We start from the raw sequence: 22,275 nt of genomic DNA, 5'->3' as shown, positions 1-22,275 counted from the left end.
ATTAATTTAATATAAAAATCAACAACAAGTCCACTTTTATTAGTTCTATTTAATCTTGCAGTGAGTTTACTCGTGTGGCCCTCTTGAGATCAGATTAAGCTGTATGCGGCCCCTAAACCAAAATGAGTTTGACACCCCTGATTTAGAGTATAATTAGAACACTGAGCGAAACATAAAAATATGGAGGATGGAGAACAGTTTATTAAAGTTTCTTGTCTAATATTAATACGCTGATGTGGAACTATGAGCTGGCTGAGCTTCAGGTGGAGGATGTCAGAGCTGACTGTTTTAAAAGCTGATCTGAAGACTACTAACAGGATCCTGGCGTGTGTCCCTAACGTTATTATTAGCGGTAGACCTTGTGGGGGTATTTTATTGGTTGAGCATAAACTAAATGTGTGATTTGTTTAAGAAAAAAAAGCAAAGCAAAACATCCATCCCTTGTCTACAACCTGCAGCCGCTGAGTGAGAGGCAGGGTGTGACGGGTTGCCAGTTCATCACCTGGCAACCTAAAATTCATGCTTTTTGGCTGTGGGTACCTGATAAGAACCCATGCAAAACTCCACACAGAAAGAAATGGAATTTAATCTAATCCACACAGGGACAAAATTCTATCCATACAGCCTACAAGCTATTCATCAAGCCCCACTAATATGTGGATAAATATTATTTTGCGAGCTGCAGTGAAACCAAAAAAATATCTGCAGGCATGAACCAACTTCTGTTATTGTTCAAGATAATTTCAACTTCTCATAAAAGAATCAAGAATCTTTACGGTGGTGATTTATTTATTTTTTGAGACAGACACCGGCTTAGGATGTACACAAATGTTAAATACAGGCAGAAACAACAAGAATAGCATTTTCACACTTTCTCACTATTTTTTTTATCTTAAGAGTGTAGAATTTGTCTTTTAACCAATAGTTCATACATTTTTAACAGGGTTGAAGTCACAGTCATTCCAGCAGCCTGATGTTTACCTGCTTTACTCAAACCAGAAGTGTCAAGCTGTTGATTTGAGGTGAAATGTAAAGACTTTGGGGGAAGTCCTGTGTCTTGATTGCCTGTATCACTAAATGTGAAACAGCCTACAGCATGATGTACTACCATGCTTGTTTTTTTCGGCATTATTCACTGTTAGCACATACAGAATTGATACACGCTTAAGGGTTCTTATTTGTACAATCTATTGGTGTGGTTTATAAAGGGCAAAGGTCTCCTCCAGTCATGGTGATTGGATGCATTTTGAAAAAAATGTGCTTGGGAGATTCTGACAATAAGTTATGCTGTATGCTTGCATGTTTTTTTTCTTCTTCGCTGCAACTCCTTTATTAATTAATGGTCACGAATGTGATATATATGGGATGTAAAGAGGTCGGGAACATCATATCGTATGCAAGTCTCTTTATGCCCACAATTCCTCATTAATAATAACATAGGTTTAAAAAAACATTTTATGTCATAGCTTCATTATTTTCTTGTCTGTAACGAATGAAGAGACAAAATATGATAATAAGGCAGAGAGAGAAGGTCCTGTAGATTCCCAGAGCCCTCTGCTGGCGGATGTGCGCCGCAGCAACCTTTGAGATCTCTGGTGGGACCTGTTACAGTATTTCACACCCTGAAACCCAACGAGGGTATGCACATAACTGAGCTCCCAGCGGCTATCGGGTGAGCATTGCACGTGTCAGCACATCGTCAAAATCTTCTAATTTTTAGCAACATGGGCATGCTCTAAATTTAATCCAAATGGTGTCTGCCCTTCAAATGTCTGCAAAGAAATGCTGCGACTCTCTAAATGAAAGCAACACACAGAGAAGAAGGTAAGAAAAGGACGAATGACAGATAATAAAGACAAGAAGCATAAAATGTTTAGGCAAAAAAAATTGCTAAAGGATGTTTTCTTACATGTTGATAGGCTGTGGTCTACCAGAGCAGGTTTTAGATGTGTAATCAATGTAAAATATCAGTATGTGTGATTTTTAACTTGTTAACCGAACACAAATAATTGCTTCATTATCATAACCCCGGAGATGGTGCTGGACACCAGCCTGTAACCCTTAGCAGGAATACATGAGTACTGTTTAAACAACGGATGGATTTAACAATTACATTAAACTTCCATCACATAAAGATGGATAACATAGATTTATCAACACAAAAATTAGTCAAATCATATTTCACAGCTGAAACACTGCGCAAGCTAAATTACTCTTGTATTTGTAAAACATCTGGAGAAAGTGTTTAATCCGTTAGGGCAGGGGTCAGCAACCTTTACAACCCGCAGAGCCATTTTTGCTCTCAGTCCAGCTAAACAAATTTTGCTTAGAGCCACAAAAATTACACATCTCTTTGAAACAAGAGCTTGTTTTTATAGTATACTATAGGAAATTTGTTTAATTTTTTTTTTTAATTAAAGATCAACAGTTTTTATTATTTAAAACAACAGTATTTTTACATTTAGGTTTAATGCATTTTCTGCAATTGGACTTTTGATTTTTATAGCAAATGGCAACAAAATGACGAAAAAGCAAGTTGTCTGCAACCTATTGACAAAAAGATACTTCATTTATCTATAGTAAAATATTCTATACATCATTAGTTTCTTTCTTTCTGGAAATGTTATGCATATATTGCAGAACTAAATGCATCCTAAAGTTAGCAGGTTGCAGACCCCTGAGTTAGGGGCTTAAAAAGTAATGAAAAAGGCGGGATGTCTTTGTAAGAGCCTCAGTTTAGTAGTGTTTTCTAGTTCACCTCGGCTACCATTATGAAAACAAACAGAGGTTTGAAATGATGCTAGTAATGATTCACACAGGATCGCTGCAGCATTGTTTACGGCCCTATGAGAGACTCCTCCTTTCAAACCTCGGCACAGCTGCACACCCACACATAAAACATGCACATTTACCCATTTACTGGTGTGTTTGCAAGCTGAATTTCATATTTAGTTTAAAAACCTTCTGGAAGGATGTGAGGAATGTGACCACGGGTAAAGTCTGTAAAGTATGCAGCTGTTTGTGGACAGTGCCAGCAGGGGGCCCTCTTAGACTGTAGGAATTGTCATTAAACGGTCACTCGTTTATGGGTTATGTGTAAATATGAATTTTTTAAAGGTAGATTTGGGAGTTGACTGTCTTTCTTTTAAGCCAGTGACCGCATATCGATGGTAATTATTTGGATGAAGCGCTATACCCAGCATCTTTTCCTCACATCAAGGGCTGTTCTTTCTTTGGGCTTCCTGATGCTCTGAATATCCGACACTTTGCTTCTTACCCTTTGAACTTTTCCCCATTTTGTCACAAGTCCAAACTAGGAAAAAAATGGAAGACGAAGATGAAGAAGATGGTTCTTTACATACACGAAAACAGTTACATTGTCATGATAACAAAATATTTGTAATTAATTACCATATCAATAATTGTTTTAATTATTCTAAAAATTGCAAATAAACAAACACATATTTGCAGAAATGTCTAAGGATCATGCCAGATTTCCACTCAATTCATGTTCCTGTTATTCTGGGAGGTTTAGTATGCCTGAATGGCAGCATTTGGATTCATGGGATTCGTATTTTGTGCAGCACTTTGGTCCACCATTGTTGTTTTATATACACTGGAGACATAAACGTTGACTTGAATCCCGACAGAAAACCTTCCTTGAAGCTGGAAAAGAGGCCAACACTGCAGCTAAACAATGATCTTAAAGGCCCAAGTAGAGCTATAGTGGGAGGATGTGTATCAAAGCATATTCATTCACTGAATGGCCTAGTCAAAGTCCAGACCTTAATCCAACTTGGAATATGTAGAAGACTTCGAAGTTGCTCTTCACTGATGTCTCCATCTAATCAGACTGCTCTTAAGCCATTTTGCGAAATATCTAAAACCATGTGTCAATTCCATTCTACTTCACAGCTTATATGAACAAATACAAAGATATCTTAATTTTTTTTTTTTCATTAATACTACTTAATATAGTGTGTAAGTCTGATATGTCCTCTCTACGTGTTTCTGCCACTGCCATGCCTGAATTTCCTCGTCGTGGGACAATAAACTACTCTTTTCCATGAAACACATTCAAGTTAGTAGCTGCGACGTGACAACATGTGGAAAAGTTCAAGTGCTATGAACGCTGTTGCCAGGCACTTCAACTCGTCATAAATCTTTATCACCTCCTAAACGCCAAGCAGCAACCACTCAGCTTATTTCAGTCCCCCCAAATGATTTAAAAAGACAGTCTGGTCTTTTACGCAAACGGTGAGCAGAGAGGATTTAGACTGATGATCTAGAAATCAATCCTCAAGTGTTCAAAACAGCTACACCATTTTATTAGTCAATTAAAGGTGAGCAATTGATGTAAGCATTGGAGAGAATCTAATCACACCCTAAAATGCCCTAAACAAGGGGTACAGGAGCTCATGAGGACTGGACTTGGGTAACCTGGAGCATTTTAGGCCAGTTTCTTCAGGGTGTACTTCTTAGTTTCTCTCAAACGTTTCCACGCCTGAATCAAAGGAAGATCTGAGATGAGCTGGATGAGATGCTGATGAGGGAATCCAGCCATTTAAAACCAGGTGTACTGAAGAAGACAGGCCTCTGAAAGTTGCGGGAACATAGTTCTCGAGGACCTGCTCCCCTTTTTTTTAACATTTCCGCGGGTATATCCCCCAAACATTGACACGTTGCATAAGGAAGAGCTTTCCTTTTCCCTGCTTGGCTGTAAGTCATGTTTGTTGTGTCGGTCTTGAGACAGAGCGGCCTGCTCCGCCCCTCCACCCCCCCTCTGGCAGCTTAACCTGAGCTCGTGTTTTAAACCGGGGGGGAATTTGACTCTGTGATCCGACAGCCGACACTGTAAGCGCTTTAACGCTCTGGCTTGTAAAGTGGAAGCACTACTCACATTTAATCGTGGCTTTTCGGTTAGGGAAATAAAACCTTGAGCATTCAAATACCAGAGAGATACGACACACAACAGATAGCGCGTGCGGTTTTGATAGGGCTATCTTTTTATTCATGGAGATAAATGGTTGTGAGACGGGTATCTGAACAAAAGCGTTGCATCCTAGTATAGTCTTAAATCATATTTTCTTAAAATATCTGAATAGCACATTAGATACTATGACTAAAATGCACAAATAAATAAGTTAAATAAATAGGTCAATAGGGTAGTCTCCTCTACTAACTAAATAGGCGACAGGGCCTGTACTCATTAGTTCTCCTTCATGGTTTTATCGATCCACTCCATGTAGCTGCAGATGTCCAGCATTACAATAGTCTTAGCGCACTTATCCGCGGGCTCGCTAACAATGATTCCATGTAGATGTCCTTCGTGCTCCACGGCTGAGCCTGCGTCGCCCTGAAAAATTCAGAAATCACACGCAGGAATGCTTTACAGGTTGAGCAGAGTTACATACGGTATGTGCGTGTGACTATACGGTATGTTTAAAGTAGAACGGCTGGCTTACAAAGCAGGACTCCACTCCGGCGCTGAAGGCACACATCGTAGATTCTCCGTTGCTGTACTTGCTGTCAGGTTTGTCGTTCTCACCGCACTCAGTGATCTGGGTGGTGGCACACCTCACCTCATCAACCGGTTTGCCTCCTGTACATTCAAAAGTCCAGAAACGTTGGTTCCGTTTAGAGACAGAAAAGCATTCATTAATGATTTAATTTCTGATTCGTCGTCCTCACCTGCTTTCTTTGCTCCCATGCCCCCGATCTCCACTTTAGTTTTTGGCTCCAGCTTGGTGCACTCTCCCGAGTGAAGGCTGATGGTGGGAAGCTTGGCTGACATGTCCTCGTTCAGCTTGATGAGCATTATGTCATGGGCGTTTCCCTCCTCATCTTTGAAGGTGAACTGCTGCTTGGTCGAAACGGTTTGCTCGTGTTTCTTGGAGTTTCCTTTGAACCAAGAGAAAGCTTTCGTGACGATGGACACGTCGTTGTTCACGCCGAGCTTCACTTTGACGTTCCTGCGAAAGGAAACGACACCGCAGGGACATGACATGATGGGATGAGGTCAAGCTGTCTGAACCGGATCATTTCCCCCGACAAACTCCAAAGTATGTGACTCGAGAAGGTAAAGAAGAGTAAAAAAGGCCTCGCTAAGGGCACAGGTAAAGTCTTACTGCTCTGCACAGTGAGAGGCCGTGATGACCCAGCGGGTGTTGAGCAAGGCGCCTCCACAGGACTTCCCGCCCTGGACAGACGTTATCTGGACATGGTACTGCCGGTCCTTGTCGCAGGACTTGCTCGCGAGAATCCTCTTCTCAACGACCTTTGATGCGGCACCTGAAAAAAAATGAGGAAACGGCAGCGATTCGGACGTTTAAGGCCTGGAAAATCCCTCACATGTACAACGACGCATTTCTAAGGTCTAGACTGGAGCGAGTTAAATTTTACATTCATTAAAATGCTAAAGAAGATGAAGAAGTGGGGAAAAAGCTCACCGGCGACCAACAAAATGAAGACAAAGCAAGAATTCATGGTGGTTCCTCTTGATGTGGATGACCCTGGTGTCTCTCTCTGTCTGATGCTCCGTCTTTTATAGGCCTTATCGGATTTTGGGGGATTTTTTTTTTTTTTTTTTTTTTTTTTGGGTGTTGGCTGGCCTGGTTGGTCAGCCAGTGACGAATTCCCCTCAAACCTGTTTTATCATACTGCATCAGGGCAGTCAAATGACCTGAAGAGGGCAGAAGATAAACTGAGGCGGCAGGGATGGGCGAGTTAAATGAGATCTGTACAGCAGCAACATGTGAGCAACTGGAGACAAATGATCAAGGCAACCTCGTAGGAAAAGAAGTTGATAAATTAAAATGTATCATATTGTTGTGGAAAGTTTGTGTTCAAGAATTATTTATTCACTCTCATATTCAATAAACTACAATATGCTGATGAGGCTAGTTTGTCAGATTAAAAGTACCTTTGAGGATAACCTTAAAGCAGGTACTTCTCATTAAAACAACATTTCTGTATTAAACTGGTTTTCTTATTGACCAGATGTAATCCTCTGATCTTAAATGTTGTGTTTTTACAAGCAAATAATCCTTACTAAATAAAGGTTTGAACCACCGGTCTGTGTATATCTAATGTGCATGATGTGTTTCAGTTGGTGAACTGAGTTACTGAAATAAATTAACTTTTCAATGATAATATTGAAAAGGTACAATTAGTTAATATTCTAATTTGAGACGTGTTAAATAAATAAACTTACTCAACCAATAGGGAGTTGATTTATTGAATATGGTTATAAGTATTTTTAGTTATTTTACTCACTTTTGACAAATTAACAGTTTGTATCCAATTAACACGATAGGGCTTCGTTTTGTTTGTTTTTACAACAAAAAATACTTTATTTCTTAGAGCATTCAAGATTTTTGGCATTGAATCAGTATAAATATTTTGTTCAGGCATTGTTGCAGCCATGCATTGCATAAAATGAGTTTAAACTATTCTTTTTACTGTACCTACAACAGTTCATTTGGATTTTTTTCCCCCAGTGGAGTATTTCATCTGTGAAAGTTTCCAACATTTAGTAAAAATATTATTTATGTAGCAGCTTAAGGTTCACACTTTACCTTTATTTCTTTCATTTGAATTTGCATTTGAAAAGTTGGATGTGGTCTAAGGAAGGATCAGAGTTTAGGGGAAGTAACAATATTATGACAGCTCGTTTTTACGTATGTAAATCATATAAAAATGTTTTGTAGATTGCTGACAAGTGTACCTTTAGTTTTCTGTTCCAAATTGCTGCATGACGACTCTCACCTTCCATAATATGAACTGAAAACAACGTTGAGGTTAAAAAAAAGAGAGAAAAAACTTTCTTGGCGCTCACTGTTTTGCATTTGTAAGATAACTGTAGTACTTTAAATACCGTGGTATGCTTTTATCTGAAACCACACTTAAAGAGATAATTATGCAAATTCTTTACAATCACATAGATTACCCGCTTTCACGTTGTTCTTATTTGTCTATCCGTTTGATGTAAAAAATTATGTTCCTGCAAAGTTCTGTGGAGATCATCTATTACTTTAAAAAAAATGTTACTTCTAAAAAGATGATTGTCTACAGGTTTTGTTTTCGCAGGTCGCATCACCCATAAATCATCCTGACTCCCAAATGTAAATAAAATTGTGCCTCCAAATCAATGATGTCACAGTTACTCCAGTTCTATGCACAGTATGCAGGGTGTATGCGTCTAATGTACATATGTGTTCATAGCAATAGAAGTCCAACACCACTAACAAGATCAAGCACTGTTTTCGATTCAAATTATATTTCTACATGACTAATAACTCACTTGTAGGTGTAGAAGAGTAATAGAAAAACAACAGACCCTAGAGTTATGAAATACATGCTGGCTATTCTGTGGGACTGAATAATTACTTGAAAAGATCAGTGTGGAAAAACAAGTGGCCCTAAATTAAGACCATCTTTAATTAAGATGCAAGACCTCTTTCTATCACCTCCGTAACATTTCCAAACTCCGTCCCAGACGCCGAAAAGCTGGTTCATGCCTTTGACTCCTCCAGACTGGACTATTGCAATGCACTTCTCATTGGGATCCCTAGAAAGAGTCTGCAGAGGCTTCAGTACATTCAAAACTCTGCAGCCAGGATCATGATGAGTGCAGAAACATGGGCACATTACCCCCATTCTCCATTCATTAAACTGGCTTTCTATCTCCACCAGGACTGAGTACAAGGTTTCCCTCTTCACACATCAATGCATCCATGGACATGCCCCCGCCTACCTCAAAGAACTTATCAACCCACAGAAGACAACCTGCTCCCTTCGCTCCGCTCACTCAAACCTCCTCTACATTCCCAGAACCAGACTCAGGACAATGGGAGGTAAGGTATTTTGTGCTGCTGCCCCACATCTGTGGAATACCCTCCCTGACACCTTGAGGGCACTGATGTTTTAAAAAAAGGCCTTAAAACATTTCTTTTTAGCAAATCTTTTGGTCCCCTTTAGATGTTTTTTCTCGCTTCTAAAAATAGCTTTTTAATTTTTTTTTATGCATTTCTCTCTTTTTTTTACCCATAGTACTTTGAGATCTTTTGATGGAAAGTGCAGTATAAATTAAATTTATTATTATCAAAATGTATCTTAATGAAAGATTCCCCCCACCACAGCCTTAGTCCGCCCACATCTACTATTTGAAAACTTTGCCTAAAGGAGGCGGTGCCCGGTGGCCCAGGGAGGATGCAGGGGTCAGAGCAGGACAGGGTCTAGGCAACTATCCATCCATTCATTTTCCTCACACACTTATCCCTGTTGGGGTCGTGAGGGGTTCTGGTGTCTATCTCCAGCTGTCAATGGACGAGAGGCGGGGTTCACCATGGACAGGTCGCCAGTCCGCTGTAGGGCGGCCTGGGCAACTAGAACAAGGTAAATAAATGCAAAATCAACTAAGTGCTTAGCTAATTAATCACCAACATTAAAAAGATCGCAAAGTTCACTATTCCAACTTGCTACAGAGGTGTACCAGACAGAGCCGCTTTTATACCCCACAGCGGCAGCGCTACTGACGTCAGTGTTTCTGGGTGACATCACAATATCTTTTGAGCCAATAACAATCCTGATTCAAAATTCAAAAGGCAGTACACTCATTCAACACGAGGAGGGCGCCACACAGGCAACTTTGGACACAAAGCAGGATTTCAACGAATGTGCATTTCATTTGTCAAAGCAATGACCGGGAGATGTAGAAAGCATCTCGCCCATTGACAGCAGGAGATAAGCACCAGCACCCCTCACAAGGGATAGGCATGTTAGAAAATGGATGGATGGATGTAGACAGCACCATAAGACATCCATGCATACAGGTTATTAGTGATTCAGGGGTTAATTGTTACTTTAAGGGCAAAGGTGACAATTGTTGTTCTTGTTAGATTGCGCCTTCCTCTGATAATCTAGATAAAATGTTGTTCCAGAGTCATTGTTTGGTACAACGGATGATAGAGCAGCCAGAATGGCAAAACTCACCCAATGATCAGCGGCAGATACCTGTGGGTACTTTAATAATTGGTATATGCCTTTCCGGTGCAGTTGTTAAAAACCCGACTGGAGGAGTTAAAGGAACACATTTGCTGGCCTAAAGAGAAACTGTTGCTGCTTTTTGTGAACCCGGGAAAGGGAGAAAGTTCATTTTGGGTCTAGGGGCGACAGGGCAGGAAGTTTTTAAGACCCTAAACACTAAATTCAAGCCCCAGGATGCTGCATATCATGGTGTCAAGCCTATTTATCACATACGGATTCATGGTTTGAATACATTTAAAAACTTAACGAGGACAAATTGCTTGATCCCGAACGTGAAATACCCCTAGAACGAGTGTTTGACAAGACAAGCCCAAACACCCCAGTGAGCAACCAGCAAGTTCTTTTCAGTCCACTGAGACCAACATCATGCAGTGACCCACCCCAGTCACTGGATCTTAATCCAATAGAAAGCGTGTGTGGTGAAATCTAACATGCCGTTCCTGAGGCAAAACCAACAGAAGCAAAGGAACCGTGGTCCAGCGGCCCTGGCTGGGTGGGAACGCTTTTCACTGCAGGACAGAAGTTGGTCGACTCCCTGCAACAAAGACTTGAAGCAGTTCTCAGAACCGATGGCTTTGGGTTAGAGCGGGCAGCGTTCCAAACCTGTTTCCTCGTATAGAAACAGAATAATTCTGAGCTTTACACACATTTTTAAACACTACTATAAACCGGAACCCGATCACACATGAACTTGGCGATCATAACTGGGGGAAATAAACGCAACTAACAAATGACACAAAATACAATATTTATATAAAAAAAATGTTTTTATTAATCTCTACTGTCAATAAAAGAACATGATTATTTAAATCTTTCATTTTAGAATTACAGCTAGGTTGAATTATAAAGAACAAAACAATGACAATCAAATGAAAACATTTTCTCTTTAGGTTAGCACGTTTGCATGTTACAAAAGTTGTTGTTTTTTATACACCAGTCGACAGATAAATTATTCTGACGTTACAATTAAAGTGTCTGCAAATTACATCAACAGACAATATTTAAAAAAATGACACAAAAGCGAAAAGAAAACACAAGAGGAGGCAAACAATCTGGTACTGTTACAGTTTTGTCGGCAGTTTGCCGTCAATTCTACTTTAAATAATATTCTGTTAAAAACACTAAAACATTGCAGGCTCGCTGTTTATTAGCCGGCATGTCGCTTTGAACCTGACCTCAATTCCACCCGAACACATCTGCCGTAAAAGGTTCGACAATTTGTTCATTTGGATTAGGAAAATAGGCAAAGCTGCTTAACAGCTTTGCCTATTTTATGAACAGCTCTTAGAACACGTGATCAGGTTTTGCGTTAAGAAGCAGAGGAAATAACTAAGCGTCATAAAACAACGCAGACAGAAGACAACAAATGGTGAAATCTGAACATACAGAAGTTTTTTTACTAGGTTAGAAATGATGCAGAACAAGATTTACAACTCCCCCTCCTCCTTTATTTCACCAAATAATAATCAAACTTTTGTCGCCTTCCAACCAGTCAGCTGCACAACATCTACACTTTCATTACAACATAACAGCCCCGAGCTACAGCAGCGAAATCATTCAGATATGCAGAGTTTCTGAAGTAGAGAACCTCCGACTACAAGATCATTGTAGTCTTGGAACAGGCATCTGATGATAAAGCATTATGGAAATCCTAATCTACAGCAGCTACATTACACAAGACATTATAAAGGAAATTAAATGCACCTCTTCTCCTCCACACAAATCACATGGCAAGCGATTTTCCTTCAATGCGTTTTGATCGACTTTTTGTCCCACTGGTGCCTACAGCTAGTTTATATTTGCACTTACCCAGTTTTCCAGCTCAGTCCGGCTTTAGCCTGAAACACACAAACGCGGCTCAGAGTCGCCGTGCCCTGGGCCGGCTTCACGGAGCCACTGAGCACGACGCGACGCCCCTGCTTCGTGTAAATGTCTACAGTAATGTTACAGCAATTATTAAGACGCCCCTGCCGACAACGTCTCTGAACATTCAACCTACCAGGGAGTCAGCAGCTTCAGACGTTGACCAAAAACCAGTCAAATAAAAGAGCAGATAAGGCATGGAGCAGCAGCAGCGTTCAGGATCTACAGATGAGCCTTTCTGGCATTTCCTTGTTAAGCGTTTTCCAACAATTTCCCCCACTTTACCGATGTTAGATACGCAACGCTGCAAATCACAACCCATGTGATGTCTTCCCAGAACAAAAGACGGCTCCCCTTGAAATGCCTGAACCCTACTACTATGGCATGGAATTGAATTATTGAATATAAAATGTATAGCGGTGAAATGAAGTTTCGGACGCATCTGAATCGACTATAAAAATGAAATATATTCATAAATACGTTTGTTTTTAGAAAATAAATAATAATGAAACCCAACCGCTTTTAGGCCACATTCATATCAGAGAAATGTAACAGGAAACTATAAACGGGAAAGGCCATCTCCTTCAGTTAATGGAAGAAGAGGTTAAAGAATATGTAGGAGATCCGAAAATACTGACTTAAAGTAAATTCAAATACAAAAAAAAAAAAAAAAAGTTCTAGGAGAAGCTATCCAGAGGAAAAAGTTGAGCCTTGCTAAAGATGCTATATTGAGAATTGTAACGCAGAGCCCTCTGCTGGCTGAAATGAGCAACGGCACCCTCCCAGATCTTGACACTGGTCCCAGTATTTCACACTCTGAAACCCAACAGGTGCACGTTGATATCTGAATTCACAGCTGCTTTCGCGTCACCATAAGACATGTCAACGCGTCACCAGAAGCGTTTCGTTTTAATCTGCGTCGACGTGGCCCAGATACCGCGGAGTCTTGAGATGTCTTCGGCCATGTTTGGCATTCGCTAAAACGTCTGGAAACGAAACGACGTGCGGCAGATGCTCAAAGGAGGGAGGGGGGGAAGAAAAAGCTTAACTGATCGTCCAGATGGTTTGGGGGTTTTTTTTCCGCTGAGTTTACTCGGCCGCTCGCTAGGAGCTGCCGAGCTGAGGGGAACGCAACGTTTTCTGTTCTCTGAATGGTAGATGTGCGGGGTTCTTCTTCAACTTTGTCTCTGCAAAAAACAAGAATTCGACTCCGTTAGCCAAACGCAGTTACTGGTGCTCATCTTAAAGTGAATTTATTTCAGTAACTCATTCAAAATCTAACACTCAAATAGATTCAATACACACAGAGGGATATATACTGCTCTATTCTAGTAAGTATAACACTTAGATTTTAAAACTTAACACATAGTACCCGATACATAAACTTAATACAGAAATACTATGGTACTGTAAAAGTAATCATGTTGAGTGATGACTAAATTTGTCTTGGACCCATTTGCACCCTTCGTAAGGAAAGTCGTCCGCATTAAATCACTGCTAATAGCACCTATTGTGCAGAGTGCTCTAAGCATATTAACAGAAAATTGAGTGGAAGGAAAAAATGTGGTAGACAAAGGCGCTCAAGCATAAAGGATGAGAGGATTGAGAGAAATGTGAAGCAAGACACGGGCAAGTGTTTCAGGGAGATTCACAGGGTCTAATCTTTAGCCGGAGTCAGGGCCGCTGAAGGGAAATGTGTCCAGGACCCAAACCAGAGAAGAAGACTTTATGAGCGTCTAACTGAGAAGGAGGATGATTGAGTTCCAAGGAACTCTTTCAAGAATAAAAAACATTTTCTTTTGGTTTCGAAACCAAAGTTCCAGTTTGGATGAAGAATGGAGAGAGTTCTAGCTGCTTTAGGTCTAGGGTGAAGTTTCCACCGTCAGTGTTCGTTCAGAAAGCCGTGCCCCTCTGCCCGTGTTGGTCCACGGAGCTCTTAATAAAGCCCAAAGTCAGAGCAGGAACTTTTATGCCTCCCTTCATTGGTCTAAAACTGCATGTTTAGGAATACGAATTTGTGGCTTTCCTTCACTGTAAGCCACATTCTTCAAAATTAACTGGAAAAAATGCTTGAAACACATCCCTCTGTCTGTAGTGACAACATATGAGTTATTAATTACTACCTGAAGGTCTAGTACCTTAGATCTGAGCGAGTGCAGCTTGTTTGTCGGCTTCAAACTCTCCCTCGTTCTCGTCGTCTCCGTTGTAGTCAGCCATCTCCTCCTCCATGTTTCGATCTGTCACGGATAAAGCAGAAAGCACAACGATCGGTTCTGCAAACGCACATTTAAAAAAAGAGAGAAGATTTGCAAACGTGCAGATCTTTCTGGCCGTTTTACTTCTCTGCTCTTTCTCCAAGTCGGCTCCGCCAACCACGTGCTCGTCCGTGTCGTACTCGTCGGCTTCCTCCAGCTTCTGATCGGCGTCCGTGTCTGGCTTTCCTTGACCGATCAGCATGTCCTCCATCCCAGGGTCTGTTTCTGAAACATTCGCCGTTTAGAAGGAATGTCGGTGACAGAGACAGGAAATCGCTGCTCGGGCCTCTTGAGGTCTTCACCTTCAGTCTGGGCGCCGTCCTCGTGGACGTCCATCACCTCGATGTCTCCGTCGCCCGTCAGATTGTTCGTCAGACCCTTTCCAGGCGTCGCCTCGGCCTTCGCGGGTTTACCCTCTCCCTCGTTCGCCGGCGGCTTGTCCCGAGTGTCTGAAGCGGTTGACAGAGCGGTCTGGGATTCGACTTTAGGAAGCTCGTCGCTCGGAGGCTGTTCTGAGAAATCTGCAAGTGATTTTGTTTTTAAACCACAGTTTTAATATCAGATGTAATTATCACCCAAATTCTTAATCTAATTACCGTATTTAAGGCGCACCATACATTTTTGAGTAAATGTAAGGATTTTAAGTGCAAAATACGGTAAATGATCTTTAAACATGTACCTAAATATGCATTAAACATACACTAGGACCAATGCGATGTTATTTCAAAAGCTATTAGTGAGCTTTTTTTCTGTTTTCCGTTTAGATGAAATAAGTCGTGAACCACAGCATTCCTGCTTTTCTCTTACCTCTCTCAGTGTCGATGTCGTTGGTCAGCAGCTCAGACGGTTTATCCCTTTTGCCCTGAGGGATGTTTGGATTCTGGCTCGCAGCAGCAGCTGTTGTTTCACCCTCGCTGGGAACAGCCTTCACCGTTGGGTCTTCTTTCCCATCGCCGGTCTCTGCGTTTTTCTGATCAGGGGCGAAGGGTCAAAAAGCATAAACCGAAGACCAGACCAGGAGAACCCACTCAGCAGAAAGTGTTTATTTTCCTCCCCGTCCTTTATAATGGGGCTGAACCAACATGCGTAATACACAGCAACTCAGTTTCTAAATATTAATTCAAGCGCCCACTGAGAAGAAGACCGAACCGAGTAAGAAACTGGGACGGTCTTTTTGCATCACTGTGTTGGAAAGTCACAATCACATTCAGCTTGACCTGAAACGATTGCATGGTTTTTACTAAGTAAACAAAACAACGTGTATCATCCCAGATAAACGGTGATCGTTCTTGAATCACAGAGTATATCAACTTCAACGGTTCATTTGTCATCATCTTCCTGCCCCTGATCCCAAAGCAAAGACTCCTGACATCTTTTTTTAGCTATGAAGCAAAGCAGGAAGGCCAAGTTACCTGGGCTGGGTCAGCTGGAACGGGGAGGACTTTCTGCGCGTTCTTCTGGGCTTCTAGTTTAACAGCAGCCACCTTCTCGTCGCACAGTTTCTTTTGGGACAGCACCTGGGACTGGCAGTGGGCCCTGCAGCAAGATGAGACATTCCTTTATTGTCCCGCAGTGGGGAGATTCGGTTGTGACAGTGGCAGAGACACAGACGGAGTTACACACAATTTATAGTAGAGAAGAAAAAAAAAGTTCTAAAAAAAAAAAAAGTTTTGAACTTTCCTTTCTAAAGCAACAGAGGATTAGCCTCGTGAGACCATCCTGATCTCGCGAGCTTTCAAGGTTTCACTCGCAGATCAGTCTGGCTACTCTCCGTTAAAGAAAATTTGGAGCCGTTCACCAAACGAACGTCCAATCAGCATTGGCTTTGAGGCGGGTTGAGGTGTGACGCAACGAGAAGCGCAACAGTTCAGTCTAAAGAACATGGGGGCTTCAGCCGATGAAACTAGCGTTAGCGCGGCTATCGAGCAAGTTTTATCGGCATTACAGAGTATTTCTCTGCTGAGCTAACGAGCCTTTACCTGCAGCAGCAAGAGTAGCTTGGCTTGTGGTTGTGTTTTCGTCGTCGCTCTGTTACGAAGCATATGACGTACTCGTCAACATGCTTCGTCGTCGCTCGTAATAGAGCGACGACGAAGCATGTTGACGAGTACGTCATATGCTTCGTTGATCTGATTGGTTTATTTGGCCCGTCTATCACCAACATAGGCCAATCAGCTAACCAGTATTTTCGCCCCTTCCCAAAATTACTTCAACGGAAGGTTTCCAGATGGATATGCGGAGCAAATCTATCTGGCGGAGTCAGGTAAACAGAGGATGGGCTTCATCAGAAACGGCAAAAATGAAAAGCAAAAAATAAGATTGACCAATGCAGGTTTTTTTTTTGGTTTTTTTAAGGCCGATACCCGGGTATCGGGTATCAGTCTAACCGATACCCGACATGTGCTGCCGATTCTTTGGGGCTGATTCTTGAGGCTGACATAGTTTTTTTTTCTTCCTCCATTTACATGATAAAAATGACAAAATAATAACAAATATTACACAAGTCTGAAAACCTGATATCAAACCTGCGAGTATTAACAATTAACCAGTTATTAACAATCGGCCGCAGTTTGAAAGTTACACAGAAGAAACCCGCGTCACGACTCTTGCGGCACCGTGTTGTTTACTCACAGCGAGATAAAAAAAAAAAAGCTGCTTTAGTTCAGCGCGGAGAAGGAGTAGAAATAGAAAACACCGACCCCCGGCTGCAGTGTACGGACATCATTTTATGGAAATGTAGATGCTGTACGCGTAGGGATTGGTCATTACTTTTATGTGGAAACATAATTCTCCATGTGAGCGAACACAGTGGCAGCGGCCGATCAGACGTCTCCTTACATGTCAACTGTGAGTTTGTTGTTGAGGACGCTTGTGTCGGCTTTGCAGCTCTGCAGCTCTTTCTGAAGCTTCCTCAGGTCCTCGTTCTGCCGATTAAGCTGACCTGCGGACCAGACACAAGCACAGCGAGACAAGTTTGCTCCACCGTCCTTCCAGCTGAAAGGTTACACTTTAACAACTACCTTTAAGTTCTTCTATGGTTTTGGTCATGGAGGAAATGTTTTCCAGGAGTTTGGCCTGCGGGGCAAAAAGAAAAGCAGCATTAATCTTAACGGCTGCTTTCAACTTCGACAAAATAAAAGCCGTTTAGTTCGAACAAAGAGAGGAATCGGCAAATCTTATTGATCTAATGAGAACTACTAAGTCGTCATTCCAACGGCGAGTGGCTGTGGTGATCACCTTCTCCTGGCTGTGGGTGTTACGGACGTCGTCGAGCTCTTTCCGGTGAACGCTTTCGATGCGACCGATCTGCTCCTGAAAGGCTTTCTTCTTCATCTCGGCTTCGCCTCGCTCGGCCGCTCCGCGTCGCACCCGGTCTTCCAGCTCGTTCAGCTTGGTCTGTGGCGAAACACACAACGATAGAAATCTGGATCAACCTCACACCATCTCTCTTTGGGCTTATCTCAAAGGCTGACGTAAAAAAATAAATAAAAAGGCGACACGGGTGATAATGACGGTATTCAGGTGGGAAGGGAGATCTTCTGTACTTTTTTTTATTTCTCTAGAAGTCGTAAAACAACCACGATGACCAAAATATTTTAGCAGGTCTCAAACCCACTCTGGCAAGCCTAGCTTAAACATCTGCCCAAACACGCGTTTTAGATTGCGCTGAAAATGAAGAAGTCGGCGAACCGTGCAGTAAGGACAACTTGTTTTTAAAAGGATCTAAAACACAAGCAAGATAAGGCCAGAGCAAAGCTTTAAGCGGGCATTTAAATACGCTGCATGTTTCTCAGATTTCAAGCATTCAGAAACTTGTCAGACAGGTGAGGGGTGCAGAAACTACAAGCTGCTTCCCTGCTTTGCTGGGACCCTGTGGAAGTAGAGTAAACCCCTCCCTGCTGGCTCTGAATACGATGCGTTTAGCTCTTAGACCCTGAGTTATTTTGAGCAATGATAGTTTTCACTCTACTGGCTTAGATTAAGTTCGACCTTATTGACAGCAGGACTCTGGACAAAGCAACAGCTTTCTGATCCGCTTATTGGAAGTTGCCTGCTAAAAACTCAGGTCAAAGTAAAGACGTTCAAATTTTCACTTCAGATTCAAGGTTAGAACTTTGGACCCAACGTCAGCACTTTATCTCATGACCGGGTTTTATCTTTAATACTTGACTGCTGATTTAAGGCGCCAGATCTGTGTCACTGTAAAGGCCAGATAAAACACTCTCAGCGTGCCGGTTCATTGAATCTGAGCCTTTTTGCTTTTGCACATCACAGCAATCGCCACGTTGTAGTTGTCAAGGCTGGTCGTGGAGGATGTGTTCCTCATTTGTACCTACGCCACGCCATCAAAACCTCCTTTACTGTAGGTTTAGCTAGACCAGGGACCTGCTACCTTTACAGCCTAAAGAGCCGTTTTGCCAACAGCCCACTTGAATTAAACTCGTTCAGAGCCGCAAATGTTGCCTGGCCTTTTGAAAAAAGACAAGTGAGAATTTTTGATAAAGATCTACTGTAGGAAAAATGTTGTCATCGTAAAAGAAACGCCCTTTAGTGGCTACTTTGGGGTTTAAAAAAAAGAAAAAAAAAAGAGGATGGACAGGATGTTGATATTTGTGGATAATGATGTAAAAAATATTCTGTTTCCAATATAATGAAAAAATATTAATTAAAAATTAAATATTACTGCCACTGTTAGCATCATTCTGTTGTGAAAATTAAAAGCAATTGTTCCAAGACAAAACTGCTAAAATCTGCATTTATTATCATTATTACATTTAAACACCATAAATAAAATAGAATTTGTAGCCAAAGTTATTAAGAGCCACTGTGAAAGGTCCAAAGAGCCACTTGCAGCTCCAGAGCCACAGGTTGCAGACCCCTGAGCTAGACCAACTTCAACCTGGGTCAGATGGAGGAAATTACAAAATGAGTAACACCAACAAAGTTGTGATCTAACGCGGGCGTGCTTTCACAAACACGTGGTACACATCAGGGTTTTTGGTCAACCCCTCGGCGGTCCAGCTCTACTGCTGACATAGTGAATTATTGCTTGTTAAGCTGCAGGATTGTGCATTTAGATTCCAACGGCACATTGTTGCATGCACAGTTTAGCTTCATGCAGAAGTTGTGCTTCATGTGGGTTTCCTGCTTAATTTTTGAAGTAGGTTAGTCTGAACGAACTATGTAAAATAAGACATGGAATTTCATTGTTTTCACTATTTCCGCCACATGAACTACAAGGACCTTCCCTGCAAGAAACAAGTGATCTTCATATTATTATTTTAAGCTGTAGAACAGAATTTGGAATTTAGTGCAAACGACTTGTTCTGGCTTCAGATTTAGTATAAAAAAATAATTTACAAAATTAATTAAAAAAAAGAAAAGAAAAATCACAAAAACACATAAGTGCACACAAGGGCAAGCTGCTTCCAGCCCTTATCCGACTCATCGAATGGTGTCGCGTTTCGCAACCCAGATTGCAATAAGAACTTGATTAACTGTCGTGGTGGAGGCGGAAAAAAAACGCTCTCCAGGGTGTGGCAGACACATGAGCCAAGAAGGCGTCGCCCAGAATTCATCCATCAAGGGAAAACAAGAAAACCGACTCATTGGTTTCATCCGACAAAATGAAATCCCCACGTCCGGGTTCGCCTACCTGTAGCTCCAGGTTGTGAGCGCTGGACACCCAGTAGTTAAAGCCCAAAACCAAAATACAGGCAATTAGGGCGGCGACCATCAACGTCGGGGCTCTTCCTCCACGCCGACCGTTCCCCAGTCCACCCATGTCTGTCGACAAAGCGCACACACACATTAAATCACTCGCAGCCGAACCGCTGCTTAGTTTGATTTTTTAAATTTTTTTATATATAGAAATCCATGTAAAAGCCACACTTATCACACTGCGTGTCTCGAGTCAGCAAAAGAAAGACCTGAGCGCGTGAAAATCTGCTTCGCCATACAGATAACAGAACATTTTTGGCAAGAGATATTGGAGACACCACAGCGAGGGACAAGGGAGATTATGCATTAAAGAATAGAAGTTTGAGAGGATTTAATGGTCGACTCTTGATTAAATTAAACATCTACAGTGTCTTGCAAAAAAAAAAAAAAATGTAAATTTTTTTACATGAATGAATTTGGGATTAAAAATGTGAAAGGTGCAGCATGGATACATGCATATAGTCAGCTCCTCCGGGCCAAAGCTTTGTAGAACCACCGTCCGCTGCAGATGCAAATCTTCAGAGTAAAGTCTCTCTGCCAGCTTTGCAGAGCTTTCCCTGCTCTTCTTTCTACAACAGCTCAAGCTCAGTCAGACTGGACGCAGGGCGCCTGTCAAAATCCATCCGTATGTCCTGTCACAGATTTTCAGTGCGCTGATGAGCAGGCCGTGTTTGTTTCTTGCCAAAGATAGTGTTTTCCACGTAGGTCGGGCTTTCCAGTTGACGTCTTTTCTGAGCAGAGTACTTTTTTTTCCCATGGGTTTCCTGCGTCCCTGACACGGCTTGTGGAAAACTGTAACACGGGCTTTCTAACAGCCTTCTTCCGTTAACAGCCTTCCTTTTGCCACTTTTCCATAGGGGCTATGGAGAGCATACAGAACCTGCATACTGCAGAAATTTTTTTAAAAGTAAGTCATATTTTCTTGAAATTAATGTATTTTTCCTTGATTTAAGCAGGTAAATAAGACTATTTGCCAATGGAGTGAGTATTTTTACCCCTAAAATAAGAGAATTAGATATCCTGCACTTGAAATAAGATGATAGAGATGAATGATCCTATTTTAAGCGCAGAAATCTTATTCCATTGGCAAATAGTCTTATTTACTTGCTTAAATCAAGGAAAAATACATAATTTCAAGATAATTTGACTTACTTTTAGTTCCCTTTTTGCAGTGCACACCCATCTTTTTTCCTTTTTTATTATTTGACCTAGGTACCACGTTTCCGTTTCCTTCCACATCACAATAATGCGCTAGTGTACTACGATCATACATGAAAGCTTGCATTTGTAACGTGAAAAACGTAAAAAGGTGTGAATGTTTCATCAAGGCAATGTAAGATCTGCACCCTCACTTCGTTTCTTACTGCAAATGATTTGGCAAAAGGTGCAAAAGAAGAAGTATATTTGTCTGAATGTTAGCTGATTTCACCCGAAACCTCACAACAAACGCTTCTGTGGAGACTAACAAACGGGTAAATGACAGGAACTCAACAAACGTTAGCCTCCTGGAGCGAAGCTAGTGTCAAATGTGCGCATGGCTGTGAGGTAAACAGAGGTGGCCATTTATTTTTCTAACGGTCATCGTCGTTGCTGCACAACCGTCAAAAAAAAACGGCTTCCGTTGACTCGTCGTCGATCAGGGGATCAACGCCGAGAACTGCTCCCATGGGAGCCGGTGTAGATGAAGTAATGAAACCAGAGCAACCAAAAGGGAAAGGCGAGAGCAGCCTGCACAGCTTTAGTGTACCAGAAAGCTAAAGCTAGCACTGTTAGCAACAAAGATTCCTCCCAGTACGCGTTAAGGTGGCTCATTGAAGAAGAAAAAAACATTTACTCACCGGATATGTCTCAAACAAATTCACAAAATGTGCGGTTTATGAAGGGATAATTGGAAATGTATTTAAAAAGCAGACCGCTCTTCAAGGAATAATCAAAGCTACAACACTCGGTAGCTTGCCAGTATCCATCCCTGTGATAAACGGCCAAGCCTTGACTGTGTGTGAGGCATACAGGGAAGGAAATCAGTCCGGCGGGGCCTCTGAGGGCCGTACGACATTCGTAATGTTTACGTAGAAAAAAATAAATAAAACGGAAGTGTGCAGTTCCTTTTGTGCAAGTTAATGTCCAAATTGAAACAACTCAACAACGTTTTTGCTCCAGGAAGACACGGTGTATGTTGTGTTGCGTGTGTAAATTATAGTTTGATTAAAAGTCCAATTTGTCAACCAAACATTCTGGAATAGCGTAATTTACAGAGAGCACGAGAATGCATCACCGGCAAGCTGTTTTACTTTTTCCCCCTAAACTGTCTGTAGGATATGTACTCTATTTAGGCAAAACAGTAAATTAAAGACTTAAATGCCAAAACTGTAATGTTTTTATATATGCA

General features: G+C 41.6%; 2 protein-coding genes across 5 annotated transcripts; both read right to left on the bottom strand.

The window, feature by feature from the left end:
* Positions 1-4,993: 4,993 nt before the first annotated feature.
* LOC105939944 (cationic trypsin) lies at positions 4,994-6,595 on the bottom strand. Its single transcript, XM_012882324.3, has 5 exons — positions 6,450-6,595; positions 6,129-6,291; positions 5,692-5,972; positions 5,466-5,602; positions 4,994-5,356 (listed from the first exon to the last, which is right to left on the bottom strand). The coding sequence occupies exons 1-5, from the start codon at positions 6,484-6,486 to the stop codon at positions 5,210-5,212; spliced, it is 765 nt and encodes a 254-aa protein (XP_012737778.2). The 5' UTR covers positions 6,487-6,595; the 3' UTR covers positions 4,994-5,209.
* A 4,207-nt stretch (positions 6,596-10,802) lies between these two features.
* On the bottom strand, positions 10,803-21,907 carry golm1 (golgi membrane protein 1). 4 transcript variants are annotated; one of them, XR_004932035.1, is made up of 12 exons: positions 21,725-21,906; positions 19,822-19,952; positions 17,403-17,561; positions 17,186-17,240; positions 17,004-17,106; positions 15,578-15,701; positions 14,973-15,135; positions 14,468-14,686; positions 14,250-14,390; positions 14,049-14,147; positions 13,043-13,097; positions 10,803-12,994 (listed from the first exon to the last, which is right to left on the bottom strand). XR_004932035.1 is itself a non-coding variant. In XM_036143799.1 (11 exons), exons 2-10 carry the CDS (start codon positions 19,948-19,950, stop codon positions 14,050-14,052), a joined length of 1,188 nt encoding a protein of 395 aa, XP_035999692.1. In that variant the 5' UTR covers positions 19,951-19,952; positions 21,725-21,907; the 3' UTR covers positions 13,040-13,097; position 14,049. The 4 variants fall into 4 exon arrangements, 3 of the variants coding, with proteins under 3 accessions (XP_035999692.1, XP_035999693.1, XP_035999691.1); XM_036143799.1 differs by lacking the exon at positions 10,803-12,994 and having other exon boundaries at positions 13,040-13,097; positions 14,250-14,387; positions 21,725-21,907; XM_036143800.1 differs by lacking the exon at positions 10,803-12,994 and having other exon boundaries at positions 13,040-13,097; positions 14,250-14,384; positions 21,725-21,907.
* Positions 21,908-22,275: the final 368 nt, after the last annotated feature.

This window comes from Fundulus heteroclitus, chromosome 12 (genome assembly GCF_011125445.2).
Source record: "Fundulus heteroclitus isolate FHET01 chromosome 12, MU-UCD_Fhet_4.1, whole genome shotgun sequence".
NCBI lineage: Eukaryota > Metazoa > Chordata > Actinopteri > Cyprinodontiformes > Fundulidae > Fundulus > Fundulus heteroclitus.
Note: the sequence above shows the minus strand (reverse complement) of the source record. Positions and strands in the feature narration are given on the sequence as shown.